This window comes from Carcharodon carcharias, chromosome 11 (assembly GCF_017639515.1).
Source record: "Carcharodon carcharias isolate sCarCar2 chromosome 11, sCarCar2.pri, whole genome shotgun sequence".
NCBI classification, from domain to species: Eukaryota; Metazoa; Chordata; class Chondrichthyes; order Lamniformes; family Lamnidae; genus Carcharodon; species Carcharodon carcharias.
In genome coordinates this window covers 122,914,439-122,939,038 of record NC_054477.1, presented here as the reverse complement: position 1 = coordinate 122,939,038, position 24,600 = coordinate 122,914,439, and the positions used below count along the sequence as shown (strand labels likewise).

Below are 24,600 nucleotides of genomic sequence, written 5' to 3'. Positions count from 1 at the left end.
CTATGGATTACAGCCGGAGACAGTTCTGAGATTTTCCCTCCACCCAGACCCTCCCTCTGGCCTCTTACCCTCTCTTGCTCTCTTTATTGAAAACTGCCTGGATGACATGGCCATTTTAGTTTCTTTGCTCCTCTCACTCACTCTAACCTGTCTCCCTCAGAACTTACTGTACTCCACTCTCTTAGATTCACCCCTAACATGTTCATGACAGTATTGGTAGGAGCAATCACTGTACAGTCCTTGTGTACACAAATTCCTGCCTTTACACTGAGGATAACCTGCATCTTGTAGCTTGGCACCGTGCTAAATGGGATCAATTCAGAATAGGTCTAGTAGCTCCAACTGACCATTCTTTAGGTGCTGTGGGCCATCAGTAGCAGCTGAATTAGATTACATACAATCAGTAACCTCATGGACTGGTATATCCCTCACTCGTTCATCAACACGCCAGGTGACCAGTCCCGGTTCAATGAAAAGTATAGAAAAACATGCACCAAGGAATCTAAAGTAAAACTACAACACAAGATTGTAATCATGATAAACAGCAGAAGCAGCATGCTATAGGCAGAGCCAAGTGTTCCCACAATCTGATCAAACTTTTGCAGTCCTGCCATATCCAGTGCTGACTGGTAGCGGAAAATCAAGACCAGATTGTGAGTGCAAAAGACAAGGCTGGAGCTTCAACCTGAAATCCAAATGGATGGTCTATCTAAGCATCCTCCTGAGGTCTCGACCATCACAAAGGCCAGTCTTCAGAGAATTTGATTTACTCCACGTGATATCAAAAAATGGCTGCACACAAGACACAGCAAAGTCGATAGCCCCTGACAACATCTGACTGTAATGTTTTAGTTTCTCTATCTGCATTGCATTGATATGAAGATGGCATCACCAGAACAATGTTTAAAATCTATCTTCCTTTTACTTCAACCAACTATGTCCTTGTACCATAATTGACAAGGTTCATGGCCATGTCTATTCCACCTCTTCCCTTCTCTTTACAATATTTCCACAAAAGGATTCATTCCTTTTGTCCTCACCTTGCACCTCAAAAGTCTCCACATTCAACAGCTCATTCTCTGTCATTTCCCCCACTCCAATTCCATGCCAACTGGGTTGCACCAAGAGAAACAACTTCCCCTCTCCTTCCAGCATGACACAGAGAAGGTTCCTGCTAGGATAGCTTGGTTCACTCTTCAATCATGCCAATATCTGCTATCAAACCCCGAGCCCACATCCGTGCAAATGTAGCAGATAAACCACTTCCCATCTTACCACACCACTTCCTACCATCCAGGGCCTCAAACACTCCTTCAGGACGAAACCACAATTTACTTTACTTATTTCAATTTTTGTATTTGCTGTTCATGACATCCCCTCTATATTGGAAGACGGAACGCAGATTGGGTGGTCGCTTTGCTGAACAACTCCATTCAGTTTGTAAATATGACCCTGAGTTTCCGAACACTTGTCATTTTAATTTTCTTCCTCAGTTTCGCTTTCTGTGCTCAGCATCCTACATAGTACCGGTGAAGCTCAATGGGTGCTTGAGGAATAGCACCTCACCTTTGATTAGGCACTTTACAGCTTTCCAAACTCAACATTGTGTCACAACTCACTGGGGATAGTGCGCTGTAATGAATACGAGCACCAGGTTTGTAAACATATCAAGTAAATAACTTGATTAAATAAATTGTCTTTAATTAATGGCAAATGAAAGGAATATGAACTGCTAACGTCTAACACTATAACTTAAACTCTATCCCTTTCTTAAATCCCTACACACACATGCACACGCAACATGGATTTTAAGGGTGGGATAAAACAGTTCAATAGCACCAATTCGAAGCACAGAATTCGATTGGTTGATTTTGACCAATGTCTTCCAAAATTCTTTCAGTTCTTATTGATAACATGAGGTGGTCTTCCAGCACTTTCAGTGGTTGAGAACTTGCTTTCTAATATCTCTAACAGTGATTTTCCCCTTTTCCTTTCTACAGGGGTTTCATCAGTGAGAAAGCAGACAATGTAGACATGAGGAAAAGAGATTTTAGATGTTATATTTTTGCAGGTCAGGAGTTTCCTGCTGCAATACTTCTCACATAAAACCTGGTCAACTGGTCAGGAGCCAATTAAAATGCTGTTGTCTGACAGCTCCCTTAGTCCAGGACTCCTTTCCGGCACCATTATGTCTTTCATGGCACACTCTGTTCCAGGCCTGCAACATTGTATATATCGCTCATCCTGTTCCAGAGGACATGTCCTTTAAAGTGCGGCCACAGTAATTCTAATCCACAGTCCAACAGAAAATGAAAATAAGATATGTTCTTTACAACATTCCAACAGAAATAAAAAGATATGTCCCTTACAACGGAGTTGAATAATGTCAGATCATAGTAATTGCTACCATTTTTTCAGACAATTGACAAAATGACTTTTGTCATTTCCAGTTCCTTTAGACCAATCTTTTGAATATTTTATTGTCCCAATACCACCCTCTTTTTGCCTAGTGCCATCTCTCCTTTTGTCATTTAATCACTCTTGTTTTCCACCCCATCACAGACTTTCCCTTTTGTTCTTTCCTTTCCACCCATGCATTCACTGCCTCTGAACTTGCTTAAAACACTTTAAATCTTAATATTTTACCAAGTTCTGGTGAAAGGTCATTCACCTTAAATACTGGCGGAATTTTTTCAGAAATCGATAAAAAGATCGGCTGGGGAAAATCGACATTTGACCCACTGATGGCAATTGCGGAATTTCACCCCATGTCGTGTGGAAATTTGTTTAAAAAAATCAGGCACGGGTTTTATGTTAGATCACTGGCAGGGTGGCCTCTGATTCATTCCTTGGCCTCAGAGCTTCAGTAATCCGTGTAGCATATTTTTAAGGCTGCCCCTGCACAGAAATAGCATTCTCCAAGGGATAGGAAGCTGCTGCAAAGACATGGCTGCCAAAGGTAGGAAGCATGCTGCCCCAAATTTAGCAACACCTCCCTCAAGCACCGACTGAATGCAGTGGGGGCCAGCTGCAATGTCCTCAACCCCCGCTCTGGGCAAAGGCCAGCGAGCAAAGTCACCAGTCCAGCATGGGAGGTGGTGGCAGCAGTGGTCAGCACCAATGTACTCCAACAGAGGATAGCCACCCGGTGCCAAAACGGGATGAATGATCTCCTCCCTCCTGCCAGGGTAAGTTACTCTTCTCATTACTCTCTATTCACACACACAAACCCATCATACATTCACAGGGATCTCACTCACTGCCAGCTCAAGGGACATCACTATTCACTCTCTCACACACACACTTTCATCTGCCCTGCAGATCGTGTCCTCATCCCGTCCATAGCACGACTAAGCACATCCACATGCCTGGCAAGCATCCTCCTAACACTCCCTCCATTTTGTCTTCATGCAGGACAATCTGGCACAAAACAAAAGGGAGAGGTCCCAGACTGGTAGTGGAATGCCTGACCCCAAGACCTGACAGAGTTTGAAAATAGAGCAATTCAGCTGGTCATTGTGGATGTGGACAGTTCCTGTCCTGATGGTCCTGAGCGGTTTTAATGATTATACACTAATATTGCTATCCCTATAAAATATTTTATTCAATAATTGTAAGGATAACAACAGCAGATCACTCAGTATATTGGAAAACATTGTAAAATAAGGTTAAATGTTCAGTTGTAAATTGTTCAATTTTTAATATTTTGTAACAAAATGTGTTTAATTCAATTTGAAACTGAAATTTATAAACTTAAAAATCACTGGAACATACATATGAATTTACAAGACACTTACCTGTGAATAAATAAATGGAGCCTAATGCAGTACCAACTGTGTTTTTTGCTTCACATGTATAGAGCCCATAAAGGTCAAGAGTCATTTTAGGCAATTTAACGTGGTCATTTTCTGTTATCACACCGTCTGGGATAGAACCACTGTCTCTAATAAAAACAGTTCAATTGCAGGTCAGTATAAAATATTTGATTTGCTTCAATCAAATGACATAAGGCATTACGATAATTCCATGCAGCTAAATGCTCAGTAAAACTGTGCTAGCAGTAGTTACATTCTTTTGGTAGACTTCAGTTCAGTTGTATTAAAGAAAGATATAATGATATAATTAATCCAACAGTATCTTGCATTTAGTGTCTTTAACATAGGAAAATATCCCAAGGTACTTCGAGATGTAAATAGATTTTATGTGGAAAAACTGAAGGTGGGAATCAATAAGGGATAAAACATGGTGCAGCAACTAACATTCATTTACTTCGCTGGGCAGAGTCCTTAGTTCAGAAATACCGTGTAACAGTAGCAATCTCCATAGAGCTGAGCATTGTTGTGTAATGTATTGGAAGAGCAAAGAGGGGATATTAGAAAAAGTAAAAGTAGGGAAAATCTCAAGATATTCGAAAAGTATATCAATGGGAAGAGGATAACCAGGGAAAGAGTAGGGCCTATATGGGACCTAGGGGGCAATCTATGGGTGGAGCCAGAAGACACTGCTTCAGTGTTGAATGAATACTTCACATCCGTCTTCACCCAAGAGAATAAGGATGGAGAGGTCGAACTCGGGGAGAGAGACTGCGATGTTCTTAAGCATATTGATATAGGGAGTGACAAGGTATGGAGGTGTTGGCAGGCTTAAAAGTGGACAAATCTCCAGGTCCGGAAGATTTATTTCCCAGACTGCTGAGGGAGGCAAGGGAGGAGATCGCAGGGGCTATCTGGCCACGGGGGAGGTGCCAGAGGACTGGAGAACAGCTAATGTGGTTCAGCTATTTAAGAAGGGTTGTAGGAACTATAGGCCAGGGAGTCTCACGTCAGTGGTAGAGAAACTATTGGAGAAAATTCTGAAGGAGAGAATCAATCTCCAATTGGAGAGGCAAGGTTTGATCAGGGATAGTCAACATGGCTTTGTCAGAGGGAGGTCATGCCTCACAAATTTGATTAGTTTTTTTGAGGAGGTGACCAGGTGTGTAGATGAGGGTAGTGCAGTTGATGTAGCTGATATGGATTTCAGCAAAGCCTTTGACAGGGTCCCACATGGGAGACTTATATAGAAGGCAAAGGCACATGGGATACAGGGTAATTTGATAAGGTGGGTTCAAAATTGGCTTAGTTGTAGGAGACAGAGGGTGATGACAGAAGGATGCTTTAGTGACTGAAAGCCCATGTCCAGTGGCGTACCACAGGGATCTGTGCTGGGTCCCTGTTATTTGTCATTTATATAAACGACATAGATGACTATGTGGGGGGGAGAATTAGTAAGTTTGCGGATGACACAAAAATTGGCTGGGTGGTTAACAGTGAGGTTGAGTGTCTTGGGCTACAGGAAGATATAGACGGGATGGTCAAATGGACAGATAAGTGGCAGATGGAATTTAACCCTGAAAAGTGTGAGGTAATACACTTTGGAAGGAGTAATTTGACAAGGAAGTATTCAATGAATGACACTAGGAAGTTCTGAGGAACAAAAGGGACTTGGCGTGTGTGTCCAAAGATCTCTGAAGGCAGAGGGGCATGTTAGTGGGGTGGTGAAAAAGGCATATGGGGACACTTGCCTTTATCAATCGAGGTATACATTACAAAAGTAAAGAGGTCATGTTGGAGTTGTATAGACCCTTGGTGAGGCCACAGCTGGAGTACTGTGTGCAGTTCTGGTCGCCACATTATAGGAAGGATGTGATTGCACTGGAGGGGGTGCAAAGGAGATTCACCAGGATGTTGCCTGGGATGAAATATTTAAGTTATGAAGAGAGGTTGGATAAACTTGGGTTGTTTTCGTTGGAGCAAAGACTGAGGAGTGACCTGAGCGAGGTATACAAGATTATGAGGGGCATGGACAGGGTGGATAGGGAGTAACTATTCCCCTTAGTTGAAAGGTCAGTCACAAGCAGATATAAGTTCAAGGTGAGGGGCAGGAGATTTAGGGGGGATGTGAGGAAAAACCTTTTTACCCAGAGGGTGGTGACAGTCTGGAATGCACTACCTGGGAGGGTGGTGGAGGCGGGTTGCCTCACATCCTTTAAAAAGTACCTAGATGAGCACTTGGCATGTCATAACATTCAAGGCCATGGGCCAAGTGCTGGTAAATGGGATTAAGGAGGTAGGTCAGGTGTTTCTCACATGTTGGTGCAGACTCGATGGGCCGAGGGGCCTCTTCTGCTCTGTGAGATTCTGCGTATTATTATTGATACAGATTCCCAGTTAGAAATCTCTTACCGAATCTCTCAAAAACAAGCTCAGGATAATGGGCCAGCCACTAAGAGGGTTATGAACCTTTGAAACAATTTTCATTTCATGTACACAGTATTGACACAAGGCATGCCCATATCAGGTAGTGTGTGGTCTGATAAAAGCAAAAAACTGGGATGCTGGAAATTCAAAACAAAAATAAAAATGCATGGAAAAACTCAGCAGGTCTCTCAGCATCTGCGGAGAGGAACACAGTTAACATTTCAAGTCCATATGACTCTTCAACAGAACTAAGGAAAAATAGAAGAGAGGTGAAATATAAGCTTGTTTAAGGGGGAGTGGGACAAGTAGAGCTGGATAGAGGGCCAGTGATAGGTGGAGATAGCCAAAAGAGATCATAGACAAAAGGACAAAGAGGTGTTGATGGTGGTGATATTATCTAAGGAATGTGCTAATAGGTGACATTAAGGGTGGAAAGCAGGTACAGATAGCCCGAGTGGGGGTGGGGTAGGGCGAAGGGATCGAAATAGGCTAAAAGGTAGAGATAAAACAATGGATGGAAGTACATTTAAAAATAATGGAAATAGTTGGGAAAAGAAAAATCTAGATAAATTATTGGAAAAAAGTGGGATCGAAAAGGGGGTGGGGATGGAGGAGAGAGTTCATGATCTAAAATTGTTGAACTCAATATTCAGTCCGGAAGGCTGTAAAGTGCCTAGTCAGAAGATGTTCCTCTAGTTTGCGTTGAGCTTCACTGGAACAATGCAGCAAGCCAAGGACGGACATGTGGGCATGAGAGCAGGGTGGTGTGTTGAAATGGCAAGCAACAGGGAGGTCTGGGTTATGCTTGCGGACAGACTGAAGGTGTTCCGCAAAGCGATCACCCAGTCCACACCCAGAAGTAACACCTTCGGTCTGTCTGCAAGCATGACCCAGACCTATCACAGTCCAAAACAGCTCTTACCAACTCACAAATTACATCCTATATGACAGTCCTGTAGGCAAAATATACTTCCTCGTCCTGCCTACAACCTTTGACACAGTTGACTACACCATCCTGCTCCAATGTCTCTCCACCATCGTTCAGCTGGGTAGGACTGCAATTACTTGGTTCCATTCTTATCTATCTAAGCGTAGGCAGAGAATCATCATCATCAATTTTTTCCCATTCCCACAAAGTTGCTTCTGGTGTTCCTTAAGGATCCCTCCAATTACTCACCTATATGCTGCCTATCAGCGACATATCCAAAAACACAGGATGGAATTTTCTAGTCCCGCCAGTGGCAGGTTTCATGGTGGGTGGGAGCAGTAATTTCAGAGAGAGGCAGAAAGTCGGAATCTCACCGGCAGGAAATGAAATTGGATTTTCCCCTCACCACATTCATGGCAGGCTGATGACGGGTCGGGTTTCCCACTGATCCATGTCGGGAAAGCTATTTGCATGCATTACCGTGTTATGAATACTCATTAAAAAAGCTACTTGCTGGGATCACATTCTCCCTCCCAATTACGTGCTATGCCAGCGGAAAATTAGACTGATCTGAAAAGCAACTGGATATAAGTTGCTTGCAGCTATCCACCCTCACTTTACTCATGACTTTGATGTGAGTGCAACTTTCAAAGTCTGCCTGCAACAACTCTGCTCTGATTTCTCAGCAATGCCAGTGTTATGCCTCACTGGTGTGGGCATAGTGTAGGTCTGCTCATGGCGTGTACCTCCGTACTCTGGGAGGACAGCACTCAATATGTACAGTGGCTCTAGGCAGGGCTGCATGCTGAAACACAGACCAGCACTGCGACCTGGAGTTGGAGTTGGGGTTGGGGTTGGGGTGGGAGGGGGACCGAGAAGGTTAACAGAGACATGGGGGCAAATGGGCTCTGGTGAGGTTGGAGTGTGTGGGGGGTATGGGGGGGGGGGGAAATGACAGAGCCATGAGGGACAATGGGGTATTGTGGGGTTGGGCAGGGGTGGAGGGGTGTGCAATGGCAGGCAGAGGGGTGACCGGGAGTGGGGAAGCTGGAGCCTGAGCCCAAGCCTGACCTGGAAGACTAGAAAGCAGACACAGAAGGGAGTGGATGGTAATCGAAGGGAGTGAATGGGAAGGGCTGCATGCAGATTCTGGAATAGGAGAAGGAGGTTGCGTTTGTGTGGCACAAGAAGGATAGGTTGCACAGAGACTGATGGAGGTTGGGGAGGTGAAAGGCTTGCACATGAGGGCCTGGTTGTACAGAAACTTATGGACTGGGGTGGTGGGGTGGTGGAGACTGTGTTGTAGTCAGTGAAGTAGGAACTGGAAAGCTCATTGAAAGGCAGTCATAGTCCCTGGTCTGAGGCCAAGAGGTCAGGGCGAGAGATTAAAGGCTGTCCTGGGATTTTGTGGAACTAACAGTCAAGGTGAGAGTTTAAAGGCAGTCCTGGGGCTTTGCAGGCCAGGCTACAGGGCTCTGCATGGCACACACATCATAGCCTCGCTCCAGGGAAACGCAGGGCATGTGTGCTCAGTTGGGATAAGGCACAGCCTGGTGTGCAGGACAAGGCCATGGGCTTGTCTGGATCAGTACTGGGCTGCAGGTGGGATGGTCATAGGTAGGGGAGACATCTGAAGCTTGTAAATCAGGAAAACGTAATAAAAAGGGGGCTAATTGAAGCTCTCCTGGGGGGTGTGGTCTTCGGTATGTGACAGTGCACACAGCCTCGAGATGGGGAGGGGTAAGATCCACATCGGGCATGAGGACATCAACAGTGATGGGTTCAGTGGGGAGTGTTGGAATGTCCACCACAATTACAATGGGATCCAGGGCTACTGGGGCATGCTGGAGAATAATCAGAGGGAGGTCTACCTGCATATCGTGAGGATCCAGGAAGATTGAAGGGACCTGAACACCGACGGGGAAAGCTGAAGCTGGTCTTGAAGAAGAAATTCAGCACCACCATCCTGAAATCCTGAAGTTATTGCACAGTTTAAAATCAAAACTGTAAAAGAATCTGCATGGGAGGGCTCTGAGGCAGTGTGGGAGGAGCCCAAGGTCGGACTAAGGGGCACTTTCAGGGGGCACCCTCAAACTGCTTAGAGTCACAACATTGAAATAGAGAGAAAAAAAAGAGGGAGACTTCCTTGAGAAGGTGCAATTGGAGCCATTGCCTTTTGTTGAGCTTCAACGAGAGACTACAGGAGTCACTGGCTTCACAATACAGTCGCTCCATTCGAGCTTTAACAGAAAGGTGAGAGAATGGAAAATACACAACTGTTAAGGAAGCACAGCTGCTGCATATCTGCCAGATCATCAATGAAAGCCTCTAATGTGCTTTCTCCAATTGGCATAGAGAATGGGCAAAGGGCATCCAGTCATTGCTGAAGTGCAAATTGAGCTTAATCGGTACAGCAGCTCGTACATTTCAGGAGTGCCTTGGGTAAGGTGGCACACTACGTGAATGTGTCCAAACCTCTTCCAACCTCTGTCAGATTGAGATCTTGCAGTTGGTATCTTGGTCACTGTTATGACCAATGAAGTTGGTAAAGTGGAGTTATTTAAAAATCCCAGAGGGAAATTTTAAACAGCTGTCATAACCTATAATTTTAAATATTATGTTTGAGATGTGACTTTAAATTCAGGAATCAGACCACCAGTTCTCGAGGTTTTACATTAAACTAATTGAAACATTTTATTAATTTATTCAGGTTCAAATATATATACAAAACAAAAACAAAAATACCGGGAAATACTCAGTAGGTCTGGCAGCATCTGCGGAGAGGAACACAGTTAACGTTTCGAGTCCGAATGACCCTTCAACAGAACTAAGTAAAAATAGAAGAGAGGTGAAATATAAACTGGTTTAAGGGGGGTGGGGGGGGGGGGGGGGGGGGGGGGGTGGTGGGACAAGTAGAGTTGGATAAAGGGCCAGTGCTTTTTTTTTTGCTTTTATCCAAATATATATACACATGGCTTCAAATTACTACTATCATAACTTTTAGCAAATTCCCAAACTAATCTCCATTAAGGCATTAGCAACCCAGAGACTTAACCAAACACCAGGCGCAGCATTTTCACCTTATGAATTCAAAATAAGGTTCTTTTCACTTTGATTGCTGTGGATCCAGTTGGAGGCTTACAGCTGCCTTTTGATCTCACATTGCCTCTGCTCTGCACACCCGAAAACTGCTGAAGTTACACCTACCACCATTGATTGAATTCAAATTCTCATTCATCTCACCAGCCTCTTTGAAATTCACCTTTTAACAATGAAGCCCCTTTCATAGTAATAATTTTATTAGTAATATAAACATATTGCTTGGTAGCTGCTATATAGGCGTCAGTGTTCACCCCACTCCTTGGATGTTCTATTCAAAAAATGCAAATGCACACTATTTCTCTCACATAGCAAAACTAGTACACATCAAAGCACCCAGACTAGCTGGCTTTAATCCAATTAGGACATACCCACAGACTAAACCTCATTTTTAAAAGAAAAATATTTGCGAAAATATTATATACATTACTAGCTTCATGACAGTCACCTAGGTCTGTGAGTTTGCGTCTCAGCTACAAGGCTATATCAGCGAAAAGCTAGTAGCGTTGATGCAGCTCTAGGATATGACAGTGGCTTTCTGTTTGTGAGTGGGAGGTCAGCTATATTTGCCCAGAATTCATTAATCTGCTTCATTTATCACTCCACAGGGAGAAAGCAGATTGAATAATGGAGCCTGGGCTTAATGCTGCCTTCTTAATGGCAATGATCCATGAGGAAGCCTGGCCTGAGGTCCATGGTCCAGGGGAGCTCCAGCAACACCCAGAGGATGAGGAGTTTAGGACCATCCAATGGGGGCGACATGCATGACCAAGGGTCTACCGAAGACTTTCCTATCTGGAGAGAGCAACAGACAATGCCGTGCATACCTGCGCTTATCAAGAGAGCTGGTGGATCAAATCTGCCATTCTGGGAGAAGATCTAATGCCCCATGGACTGGGAAGACTTCCCCTGCTAGTGTCCTGAAGGTCACCACCACACTCAATTTTCTTTGCCCGTGGATTGCTCCAGGGATCCATAGAGAATCTATGTGGCATCTCAAGGGTGCCCTCCATAATCGTGGTATGTTGCACCCCTCACAACCTGGCGCTTCAAAGGGGGATCCCTTGCCTGATGGAAACATTGAGGAGGCTGAGAGCTCTTTGAACAATGAAGAGCAGGAAGGGCAGGAACCTGAAGAGGGAGATGACGGTAAGCTTCCACATAAGGATGCCATCGAAGAAGCATACTGTGCAAACGTGCTCGTGCCACACCGATAACCACAAGATTCCAGGAGGAGTAAGGTGCAGGCAACAGGACACGGCCACATTCTTTCTGTCCTCTAGTGCCATTCCAGTGCACTGAAAGGCCTTTACAACCAGTAACATTGATAGCGAGTTCAGCATTTGGACCTATACCTTCAACTCTCGTGATTCACCAGGCCCTAATCTTGGGAAAGCTCAACAGCGAACCTTGTATCTGTGCGCTCTGGGAAGTGAAAGCGGGCACAAGAGCACAAACGCTGAGTCAAAGGAATTGGTGCAGTCATCGCCACCTTAATGAGAAACTTTTAGTGGATGCTGAGATGCAAGCATGGCTGGAGAGACCATCATGGATGCAGGTCTTGTGCTTTGCCAGAGAAACATCATCCAGTGCAATGAAGGCAGCCATGTCAGTTTGACAGCTAACCCTCCAAGGCTAGTGAGCACACCTAACTCTATGTTGCTTTGTAAGGAGTAGAGGTTACTAGCGGATGTTGCAAACACTTTCAGTAAAGAGTTTGACACATCTCCCTGACATAACACAAGGCCAAGTAACTATCATGAGTCAGCTACACATCGCATGAATGTGAGCCTCACAAAGGGAGGTGAACACTGGGTGTGAGCATGGCTCACCCTCACAATAAGAGGGCACATAGATTCATATGCATGAAGCTTTCAAACAACGAGGTAATTCTCATGAACAGCAAATATATTTACAAAAGTGTATGACATATACAGTGATTGAACACCCGTGACCCAGAAGTGATGTCAAAGTTTCATAATTTTTTTAACTACACAGCTACACATTTTTCTTTTTTAACATTTATTATTGGTAACATTTAACCAATGGGCAGTATTTATATTCTACATTTTGAAAGGCACAATCAAAGCTTCCGCGATATCTTGGCTTCAAGCTTTTCATGCCGCTAAATTGAGCTCAATATACAGTGCAACATAAATACTATCACGCGACCTGGTTCCTGATTCTTTAGCATCTCCGACATCCGCAGCAGAGGTAGAGGCTGCCTACTACTGCTATGCCCTGTTGGATTTGATGACTTTGGCAGGTGGCTTCTAGAGGGCCGAGACCTGGAGGGCCTAGCCTGCTTTGAGTCTCCTGCTGTAGGGCAGGTGCACCCTCCTCAGCTGTACTGCTGGAGATAGTGAGGTTCCAGGCAGAGGGGATTGAGATCAGCTGGACACTCACGGAGTCACCTGGGTGGATGGCCCCGGGGTCTCCAGCTGCTGATCCTCTTCCCTATGAGTGCCCGAGGGCCACTGCCTGACTCCCTGAGCAGAACGGGCTCCTGGAGGGAGGTCAACATGCCCTACCCCCTCTCGCATAGCTACTGATAGATCCCACCTATGCCTATAGAGTTGGAGTGCAGGTCCAAGTGCAATTCCAGCAGGTTCTGCTGGACTAAGGTCTCCAAGGTGGCTGCCACCCTTCCCATGGAGACCTTGAGGTGTTCGCATGTCAGAGCCATGACATCAGGCAGAACGCGGACGGACTCCTCCATTCTTGTTTTAGTCTGTTAACTGTCTCTCACAACTCTGTACCTCGGACTCAGCATGTGCCTGTTCTCCAACAGGTACCTGTTCTCCAGCAGTCCTCGACCTGAGTTGTCACTACCTCCAACTGACGTGTCAGTGAGGTGTTCCCCAGAATGTGACCCCAATCCTAACTTAGATCTACGACCTACCAGGGTATGTGTCTCTGTGCTGGTGGAGGATGCAGGTGAATGCAGTGACAGTTCTTCATCTGATGTGTCCTCAGAATCCTCCTCTGAGGTGGCCAGGGGGCTGAAGCTTACGGTTATTCTGGAGCTCTGTCTGGGCCTACTGATGTCTGTAACAGATACAGAACATAGATTTACTTCATAAGCAGGCAGAATACAGCATTGCATGTCACTCACTGTGATTATCAGGATGTGATCAACTCATGGAGAGCTCATCCATACTGGCTTACTGTGAGAGGCTTATCTCGCTTTCCCCACAGAAGCGATCTTTGTCCTTCCCTGCCAGGTCGGTGTCCTCTTCCTCGAACTGGGACAGCTCCTGAATGGCTGCCTCCTTCTGTCTGGGATAGCACCCTCCGGTTGTGGGCAAGCTTAGCCTGCGTGAAGATAAATGGAATGGAAGGTGGTGAGGAGAGATAAAGGACAGGTTGGGAAGCATGCATACCTGCTGTGTGTGCTGAGCCCTATCCATAAAGGGTTGAGGATGGTGTTTGTGTAGCATGGAAGATGGGATTGCTGGTGGTGTCAAAGTGTCCATGAGACAATAAGTGCTGATATATCCCCCACTAATACTGTGAGATCCCTGGGCAGTTAACCCTTTGAGTGCATGGTGCCATTATGAGAGTGTGAGATTAAAGTGATCTGAAGATTAACTTACCCTCAGAGTGGATAAGATAATTCATCCTCTTCCTGCACTGGATGACGTTTCTCTGGCGGGTGCCTGACCCGCTGATCTCCCTTGTAGTCACCTCTCAGGCTGGTGAAGTGAGGTTGGTGGGCCTCCTGGAGCCATCCCTTGGGTACAGGACATCCCAGTGCTCCAAGATTCCATGGATGAGGGCCTCAAGGATGTCATTGTTGAACCTGTGATCTGCTTTTTCTTCAGTCGCGCCATATCAAGAAATTTCCTGCACACAGCTGAGCTGGAGGGACTGACTATGTGTGCTTGGGGGACGTTTAAATATGGTGCCCAGACCTTCGACCCTATTAGGTAATGGCAGGGCAGGTGATTTGGTGATGATTATGTCTGAGAACCACTCGGCAATGCATAATTAGTTAGCTTCTGAGTGCAAAATCAGACATAATATCCTGCCCTGCCTCCCAACAGGAAACACGCTAGGTAACCCCCCCACCATCGCGCTTGGTCTCCAAAGAAAATTCTATGCCATGTCAGTTTCCACATGTGCTCTGAAGACACTCAGTTTTATCTCGCCATAACCTCTATTGACCCCTCCACTATCCCGAAATTGTCAGACTGCTTTTCCAACACTAGATGAACAGAAATATCCTCCAACTAAATATTGAGAAAACTGAAGCCATTGTATTTGGTCCCTGATACAAACTCTGCTCCCTTGCCACCCTATCCTGCACCCTGGCAGCTGTGAGAGGCTGAACCAGATGTTTCACAACCGTAGTGTGATATTTGACCTCGAGGTGAACTTTCACAGCTTCGTGTTGTCACTAAGACTGTATATTTCCACTTCTGCAACCTTGCCAGATTCTGCCCGTACCTCCGTTCTTCTGCTGCTGAAACCTCATCCATGCATTTGTTAACTCCAGACTTGATTATTTCAACTCACACTTGCCTGGCTCCCACATTGCACCCTTGTACCCATCCTAAACTGGAGGCCATCCAAAATTCTGCTACCTGTATCCTAACTCACATGAAATTCCATTTACCTATCATCCCTGTGCTCGCTGATCTACATTGGTTCCCAGTTATGCAGTGCCTCGACTTTAAAATTCCTATCTTTGTCTTCAAATCCTTCCATGGCCTGACACCTCATGTTCACTGCCATCTCCTCCAGACCTCCAACCCTCCAAGATATCCACGTTCATCTAATTCTTGTCTTTTGAACATCCTTGATTTTAATTGCTTCACCACTTGTGGCGGTGTCTTCAGCTGCCTGGGCCCTAAGCTCAGAAATTCCCCCCTTAAATCTTTCCACCATCCTGCTCTTGTCCTTTAAGACACTCCTTAAATACTATCTCATTTGACCAAGCTTTTAATAACCAAGACCTCCTTATGGGGTCTGGTGTCATATTTTGATTATAATGCCTCCATGGAGCATCTTGAGAAGTTTCATTACATTAGAGGTGCTATATAATTGCAAGTTGCTGTTATTGCACAATCCATTTTAACGGATAGAGAATCATACAGTACAGGAATTGGTCAAATTGATCTTCATGTGAATGTGAAGCTCAGTGCCTGAAACTTTATACTAGCAAATAAGTCATTGTGGCACCATGGCAACAAAACAGAAATGTCCTTACTTTGTCCAGATGTATTTAGTAGCAGGTGGGTTAGCATCTGCAGCACAAACCAGGATTAAGCTGCCGTGTTCAGTCTTTTGAGGTTTGACAATAGCTGATGACATATCTGAAAAAAAACATTTCTTTTCAAACATTTGAAATAATTGAAAACAATATACAATTCAAACATGTATTTTTGAGGAACGATGATCCTTCTACACAGAAATTATAAGACAGAAAAATGTTTTATGCCCCATCAAGATTGTTTTAATGTTTTACTCTCCACATGATCAATAGTCTAATCCTATGAACCCATATTCGTTTATTCCCCCTTTTCCTTAAAGAAGGCAAAGAAAATTGGGCTGTGTATGAAATAAACTGCCACTTTACTAACGCCTGTTTTGTGCTACCATCCAAGATTAATTTCACCGTCTCTTGTATCTGGGTAAGAAATTGCCTAAAGGTTACAGCAGACAAGTCTTGACACTGATAATCAAATAGTCAATGAAATATGAAAGCTCCTCTGTTAATTAGGGCAGCTGACATGGTATGTTATGGGAACACAGGATTAGGCTACTCATCATATCTGTAGTCAGGGTTGAAAATTGGAATTTCCAATAGTTACCCAGAAGTGTGCAGAACTAAAACCTCTTCTAACTTCTGGCAACTATCGTAAAGACCCAGACTGATCCCACGGGACTCCCCCCATGCCCCCTTGACCTCGAGACACCTCCAACCCCCAAATCCTATCTACTTACATTAGACACTTAACTTCCCCTGGCCTATCAATTTCCCTGAGCCCCTTTAAACTTATTTGCTTTACGGCAGCAAGTGCTGTAAAAAAGGGGGCGTGGCCTCCTTGAATACATTGGATTTAGATTTTGCTGGGGCCTGCAAGGATTCTTTCGATGCAGGCCCCAAGTAGCTCCAGCGAACGGAAATGGCAACGGAATTTTCAGGAACAGGTAAGGGTGCATTTATTTTTTCTAATTTCTGCGGGCCAGCACTTTCCGACACTAGTTGGAAGATATGGCCCTTTATGTATGTGAATGTTAAGAAGTTTGAAGCAGCATTTTACAAAGCATAACCTTTATCCTCATTGAATTTCTGTTCATCTTGGACATGGGCCTCACCATGGTGGGTATGGGGAAGGGAGCTCAGGAATTGAGGTGATCCTGGGCCTGGGCTGGTCCCACACATTATGGGCAGGCTACCAACTCGAATGGAGAAAATGCAGCAACACTGGGGCTTGCGAGTGTTTGCAATATTCAAAACATTTATAGAATATGATATTTCAAACACAAGAAATGAAATAGTCATTTGGTAGTACAGAATTTGAGTATTGGTGGAAGAAAAAATAATCAAAAGAATCAGAGTCCACTTGCCAACCCATCAGCACACTCTTCTCATGCAGTATAAATTGATGTTCCCTTTGAAATTTATATCCTTGAGACCGTCCTGATGAGTGCAAGATGAAAAGCTTCAACAATTGCAGACATTTTGAAAATGAATGCTATTTTTGCAAATCCCCCATGCAGTTCCCAATGTTGGAGCAGTAGCAGAATTACTAAATAGACCACTGGAATGTGGCGATCAGCTGGCCTCTGAAAAGTTGCACTGCCTGAATATTCGCAAGAAGCCAAGACAGGGCAGGAAGCACTAAATGAAATGAGGATAGAAGCAGGAAAAGCGGTGGCTGAAATTGTTCATAGTACATTAGAATTTCAGCGTGGGATGAAATGCTAAAGGACTGTTATTCATAGTCAACAGATGCTGCAGAACATCAAACAGGAAGAATAAAAAAGCCGAGTACTACTTAAATGGAGAACGACTGCAGAATTCTGAGGTGCAGAGGGATCTAGGGTCAGCATGTAATCAAAAAGGCTAATGGAATGCTATCCCTTATTACGAGAGGAATTGAACATAAAAGTAAGGATGTTATGCTTCAGTTATACAGGGCATTGGTGAGACTGCATCTCGAATACTGTGTGCAGTTTTGGTCTCCTTATTTAAGAAAAGGTGTAAATACGTTGAAGGCAGTTCAGAGGAGGTTTATTAGATTTATACCTGGAATGAACAGGTTGTCTTATGAGGATAGGTTGGACAGGCTGGGCTTGTTTCCACTGGAGTTTAGAAAATTGAGGGGTGACTTGATTGCAGAATAAAAGATCCTGAATGGTCTTGACAAGGTGCACATGGAAAGGATATTTTCTTTTGTGGATGAGTCCAGAACTAGGGGGCACTGTTTTAAAATTAGGGATCGCCCTTATAGGGCAGAGATGAGGAGAATTTTATTTCTCTCAGAGGGTTGTGCAACTTTGGAACTCTCTGCCTCAGAAGGCAATGGAAGAGGGGTCACTGAATATTTTTAAGGCAGAGGTAGATTGATTCCCTTGCCTAACAAGAATCTAAGGTTATCGGGGGTAGATCAGAATATGGAACTTGAAACACAAACAGGTCAGCCATGATCTTATTGAATGGTGGAGCAGGCTTGAGGGGCCGAATTGCCTACTTTTGCTCCTATTTCGTAAGTTTGTATGTTTAATTGCTTTTCACTTCCAGCAAGTGGAGGTAGTTAAAATGGAGCCTTAATCGATTCTATTTCAGTCCTTGTGCCTCATTATGTACTTGCACATGTAAACAAATATAAGGACAAAGCTGTAAGTAATTGTGATTACAGGCAATATTCAGCTTATAAGGAGCTTGTATAGGACTTTTCAGAGTTGGATGTTCCACAACACAGGAAATATTCTGCCTGTTCATTGATTTTGTTGGACATAGATGAAAATGGCTGGAGACGGTCACAGTTGAATTAGCAGCAGGAGGCTCAATACTTTGATTGGCATGGAAAGTGAAAGGTGTTTCCCAAGTGATGGTAGCGGCTGGTTTCGCATTTGCTGCTATACAGGTGACATGGAGACGTTCACTGCAGTCATCCGGCGAGAAAACTGGATACGTCTGTACCATAACAGTTGGTGGAACTAAATCAAGAAAACAAAAATTGGCATAGTTTAGAACATTTTCTTTTCAAATGCTTAGTTAACATTTTAAACCGCTGGACTTGGTTTTCAATAAGGCGACACTGAAATTCCACAGCAGACCTCCTGCTCTCCTGCTGTGGTAGGACTGTGTAAACCATTCCTTCACTGTTCCTTCACTGTCGCTGGGTCAAAATCCTGGAACTCCTTTCCTAACAGCACTGTGGATGTTCCTATGACATATGGATTATAGCAGTTCAAGAAGGCAGTTCACCACCACCTTCTCAAGGGCAATTAGAGATGTGCAATAAATGCTGGCCTAGCCAGCAATGCCCAATTCGCATGAACGCATTAAAAAAAGCTAAATATTCCACCTCTCTGGATTATACATTGTTCTTGTTGGGTGAGTTCAGTTGTCTCTGCCATATCTGCACTGGGTCAGGTGGTGTCAAGCTTAGCTGGAGCGTGAGAAATGTCAGGCGCGTGAAGCCAATCAGTACTCGACAATTCCCCAACATTTTGCCAAAGTGGGGTCAAGGTTTGCTGGAGAGTGGGGAAAAAAAGTCCAATATTCAGACACTGCCAGTTTTTGGGTAGCTGGATTTGAGGTACTCTACCTGTGTCTAAAATTACATGTATGTACATCATTGGGATGTGCCAGATTTTGTTAAATACTTCCCCATTCTCTCAAACTGATTGGGGTATCTGCCTTTCAGCAGAGTTCATTAAAATATCCACCTCCACTTTGTCCCATTGGTTCCATTTTATTATCTGTCAAGTTTCTAAAAAAAAGACTGGACTTTTAGAAATAAATCCTCAGAGTCATGAAGCTGACTTTACATCAAGATTGAGTTTAAACCAAAAATCCCTTTCAAACGTAAAAAGAGCTTTTCAGATCTGTTGGACAGAAAGGCTCTCAGAAGTGGAATATTTGTCCACTTTCCTGGATTTTATCTTAGGCATTCAACTTCAGGGGCTCACTACAGTCATGTGATCTTTCTCAATAACAATATCCTTTGGCTCTGCAATTCTCTGGGAGTTCCCATCATCTGTCAAGTTACAACAGAAGATTAGGGGGAACCCACAGGATTTCCAAGGCCATTGTGTGCCTGTGGGTTTCATTACCAATTGGTAGGACTAATATATGGAAGGTATGGTAATATGGTAGGAAGTTCCGAGGAACAAAGGGACCTTGGCATGTGTGTCCATAGATCTCTGAAGGTGGAGGGGCATGTTAGTGGCGTGGTGAAAAAGGCACATGGGACACTTGCCTTTATCAATCGAGGCATACATTACAAGAGTAGGGAGGTCATGTTGGATTTGTATAGAACCTTGGTGAGGCCACAACTGGAGTACTGTGTGCAGTTCTGGTTGCCACATTATAGGAAGGATGTGACTGCACTGGAGAGAGGTGCAGAGGAGATTCGCCAGGATGTTGCCTGGGATGAAACATCTAAGTTATGAAGAGAGGTTGGATAGACTTGGGTTGTTTTCGTTGCAGCAGAGAAGACTGAGGAGTGACCTGATCAAGGTGTACAAGATCATGAGGGGCATAGAGAGGGTTGATAGGGAACAGCTGTTCCCCTTAGTTGAAAGGTCAGTCACAAGGGGACATAAGTTCAAAGTGAGGGGCAGGATGTTTAGGGGGGGATGTGAGGAAAAAATTTTTTACCCAGAGGGTGGTGAAGGTCTGGAATGCACTGCCTGGGAGGGTGGTGGAGGTGGGTTGCCTCACATCCTTTAAAAAGTACCTGGATGAGCATTTGGCACGTCATAACATTCAAGGCTATGGGCCAAATGCTGGTACATGGGATTAGGGAGGTAGGTCAGGTGTTTCTCACATGTCAGTGCAGACTCGATGGGCTGAAGGGCCTCTTCTGCACTGTGTGATTCTGTGAATATACAGTTCGAAAGGAGCAGAAAGCCTCAGCATGTGTATTGTATCAATTTTTATAAAAGCAAGTCTGTTGCTGCTGCAACTCGCTGGCTGTTCCCTGAGTCACAAGATTCTAGTCTACATTTGATTCTATGAGGCTGATTCTTCAACTGGATGTTCCTGGTGAAGTGTGGTACTCACTTGAAGTGTTAGTAAAGACATCGCAGTCTTGAGGCCCCTGACTTTCTATAAATTAATGGAAAATCAAGGGGATATAGGTTTGCAATTTCCTGGCGAGAGTTCCCTGTGAGCGTCGTTGAATGCCCGATCAAATATAATATAGTCAAAAACAAATTTTCCATATAAATGTTTTTGTTCATGAAACTCATTTCCTTTGTAAAATTGGAAACCTATATTAAAATTTACTAAGTGGAAAATTCAGTAAGTCATGCTCACAAGAAATTTGGATTCAAGCAAATTGATATCAAGTCCAGTCTAATTCTGGCTGGGTCTGTAGGTTGCTTGTGAATCCAACCATAAGCAAATTTGCTTATTCAAGCTAAAAGTTTTTTTATAGATCAGCCCCCAGACTAAGAGCAGCATTTTAAACAGATGGTGGATATGACCAGTACAAATCAGAAATTCAGGCACGAGCATTACAAGATTTCAAACCATTCATTTAAATCAGTAAGATGCCTGAGTTTTTGATGTGTATTTCCATGTGTGAAGGTCCTTGCTTGTATATTGCTCCATTTGTAATAAAGGCTGGAAGACAGTAAAGAAGGCAAATGGTTTGTTGGCCTTCATAGCGAGAGGATTCGAGTACATGAGCAGGGATGTCTTACTGCAATTATACAGGGCCTTGGTGAGGCCACACCTGGAATACTGTGCAGTTTTAGTCTCCTTATCTGAGGAAAGATGTTCTTGCTATAGAGGGAGTGCAGCAAAGGCTTACCAGACTGATTCCTGGGATGGCAGGACTGGCATATCAGGAGAGATTGAGTTGGTTAGGATTAGATTCGCAGGAGTTCAGAAGAATTCAGAAGGGGGACCTCATAGAAACCTATAAACTTCTAACAGGACTAGACAGGGTAGATGCAGGAAGGATTTTCCCGATGGTGGGGGAGTACAGAACGAGGAGTCACAGTCTGAGGATACGGGGTAGACCATTTGGGACTGAGATGAGGAGAAATTTCTTCACCCAGAGAGTGGTGAGCTTGTGGAATTCGCTAACACAGAAAGTAGTTGAGGCCAAAACATTGTATGTTTCAAGAAGGAGTCAGATATAGCTCTTGCGACAAAAGGGATCAAAGGATATAGGGAGAAAGTGGGAGCAGGCTATTTAGTTGGATGATCAGTCATGATCATAATGAATGGTGGAGCAGGCTCGCAGGGACTATTCCTGCTCCTAGTTCCTATGTTTCTATGAATGTTTCCTCAAGAAACGCTTACAGTTACATCACACCCTCAGGTTGTTCCAAAGCGTTTTCCAGCCAATTAAACACTTTTGAACCATAGACACTGCTGTAAAGTCAGAAATTCAGCAATTAATTAGTGAACAGCAAGGTCCCACAAACAGCAATGTGATAATGACCAGATAACCTGCCTTCATGATGTTGCTTGAAGGATAAATATTAGTCAGGACAGCAGGGAGAACTCGCACATTCTGCTTTGAAACAGTGCCATGAAATCTTTTCGGTACACCTGACAGGGCAACTTAATGTCCTATCCGAAAGGCAGCACCTCTAATAATGCAGCATTCCCTCAGCACTGCATTGGAGTGTCAGTATAGATTTGTGCTCAAGTCTCTAGTGTCTTCCAACTCAGTGGCAAGAGTAAGCCACACTGATATTAAAATCAGACATTAACATGGAAACTTTCCATACCTTGTACAGTTAGCTGTATTTCTTCTTCAACAGGCCCAGCAGGGAAGAAGGTGAAAATGCAGGTGTATGTCCCCTCATCATGTAGTGTGACATTTTTTAAATACATCGTTGCATTTTTGCGACTTCTCCCAACGTAGATCATTCTGCCATCAAAAATATCAACGAAATGTTGATTCCCTCCATTGGAGAAAACAACTGTAAAAAATATCTGTTGTTGTTGACCAAGCTTTTTTTGCCACATGAATTGCGAGACATCTTGGTTGCTGTCAATTGTGCATGGCAGCAGGGTATCGTCACCGAGAGTTTTCACAATATATTTTCCATTCACTTTAATTGGACCTAAAAAACAAAATAATATTACTTTGACAAATAGCTACAAAACAATGGCAGGGAAGAGGAATTTTAAACCAACACACTTGGTGGAAACAAGAATAAAGGGCAGTTCAAATATCCCGGGTGACATACCCATTGATTACCCAGCTTGACACCACGTCTGGTTGTAGCCAACTTTTATAAACAGGTGACAAAAGTACCTGCTCAAAATCATTGAGGTCTGTCACGCTCAGTAAAGATATCATATTCCGAACTTTCAAGATACTGACTCTATCCAATGCAGACTCTTTACAAATTGACTATAAAAAATGAACAATATGCATCACAGATGGCCACCAAAGGTCAGGTGACCGGCGATTTCTGTGCAAAGAATTTACCCATGTCTAAACCAGCTTCCAGAAAGTTCTTAAAATATAATTGACTGCGGGTGGAATGCCCTCCCTTGAAAGGACATTAAAAACACAAAACCACTTGTGAATTTACACCTCCTATTGATTGGGTTTTTACCAAAATTCAAAATCAATGGTGCTCCACGTGCAGTGTCTGCGAGCTCAACATTTATCAAAGAGAGCTGCAGAGAAAATTTGTTTATAACAAGCAAGGATGAACAGCCAAATTCATCCAAATCCTAACTAGTCACTTTGATATTGAACCAGAGACAGAGGAAGCAAGCCTGGAACCAGAAACTGATTATGTAATGTTAGCTAGAATCCAAACAGAGAGGGAAATTTCCATAAGAAAGATGAAATTAGAGTTCCAAAGGGAAAAGGAGGAGAGAGAAATGTAGGAGGAGAGAGAAATGTAGGAGGAGAGAGAAATGTAGGAGGAGAGAGAAATGTAGGAGGAGAGAGAAATGTAGGAGGAGAGAGAAATGTAGGAGGAGAGAGAAATGTAGGAGGAGAGAGAAATGTAGGAGGAGAGAGAAATGTAGGAGGAGAGAGAAATCAGGCAGTTTGAATTGGAAAATGCAAAACTGAAATTGGGCAATGCGGGTGCCACTAGAAATGCTGATTCTGATTCAGATTCAGAGCAGAGCTTTGATTTTCTGAAGCATTTACACTTAGTACCGAAATTCAATAAAGAAATTGAATCCTAGTTCATTTCCTTTGAGAAAATTGGGTGAGTGACTATGGAGGGAATATGGCCATCATGGGCGACCTGAGATGGCATGGAGAGGACATGGGATGGTATGGGCCATCTGAGGGCAATGGAAGTGTCGTGGATGATCTAAGGAAGCATGGAGGTGGTAGAGAGCTGTGAGGGAGTGAGAGCTGAGGTTTAAGGGGGCTTTAAATAACATTGACAGCTGGACTGCTATGTCTGAGAACTGAGGCAGGCCTTCTAACCAGCCCATCTGTGCAACTACATCCCTCCTACACTTCATTGCTGGTTGCAAACGGCAGTGTGAACTCAAACCCTATGTGAAAAAACAAAAATCCCTGGAAAATTCACTTATGGATCAGATGTGCAGTTTGGAAGCAGCAAAAATGAGGAAGTGTCGTTTTCCCAAACCCATACTAAAATGTCAGTCAACATAAGAGTAGTTAAGGCAAATAGTATAGATGCATTTACGGGGCATTTAGATAGGAGAAAGTGATGAGGGATAATCACATGATGAGGGTGAGGGATAAAGAGAGGGAGGCTCATGTGGATACACTGGCATACAGCGTTTAGGTGAAAATTCTATGTAAAGTTACAAACATTTTTTTTTGTCTCCCTATATATTTTTTGGGGAATATGTTTGGGGCTGCTTTTGGTCCAAATCGATGAAGTCATGGTTTGAAGAGCAGGGCACGGAAGTCAGAATGCCCAGTTTATGGTACTCCTTATGAAGTAACGTGGCTCCTGCATCCAAATCTAGCTCATTAATATGTCAAAGAGATCAGTGGTCCCAGTACTAACACCTGTTAGTATTGCACTGTATACCTTCCAGCAGCTGAAAAACAGGCATTCACCAATATTCTCCCTGATGTCACTTTTATTCCACGGATTTCAACTTTGCTAACAAGCCTGTTATGTCCTACATGGCCTTTTGGAAGTCTGTGCACACCATGTCAACTGCATTAATCT

At 43.9% G+C, this 24,600-nt stretch overlaps 1 protein-coding gene across 1 annotated transcript in view; it reads right to left on the bottom strand.

The window, feature by feature from the left end:
* LOC121284012 (nectin-3-like) overlaps positions 1-24,600 on the bottom strand; it is a 213,541-nt gene that overhangs the window by 171,293 nt on the left and 17,648 nt on the right. Inside the window, exons 2-5 of the mRNA XM_041198925.1 lie at positions 22,198-22,536; positions 18,136-18,438; positions 15,479-15,584; positions 3,798-3,943 (exon numbers count right to left, since the gene is read on the bottom strand). Of these exons, the coding sequence (XP_041054859.1) occupies positions 3,798-3,943; positions 15,479-15,584; positions 18,136-18,438; positions 22,198-22,536 (894 nt within the window). The remainder of the gene's footprint in view (positions 1-3,797; positions 3,944-15,478; positions 15,585-18,135; positions 18,439-22,197; positions 22,537-24,600) is intronic.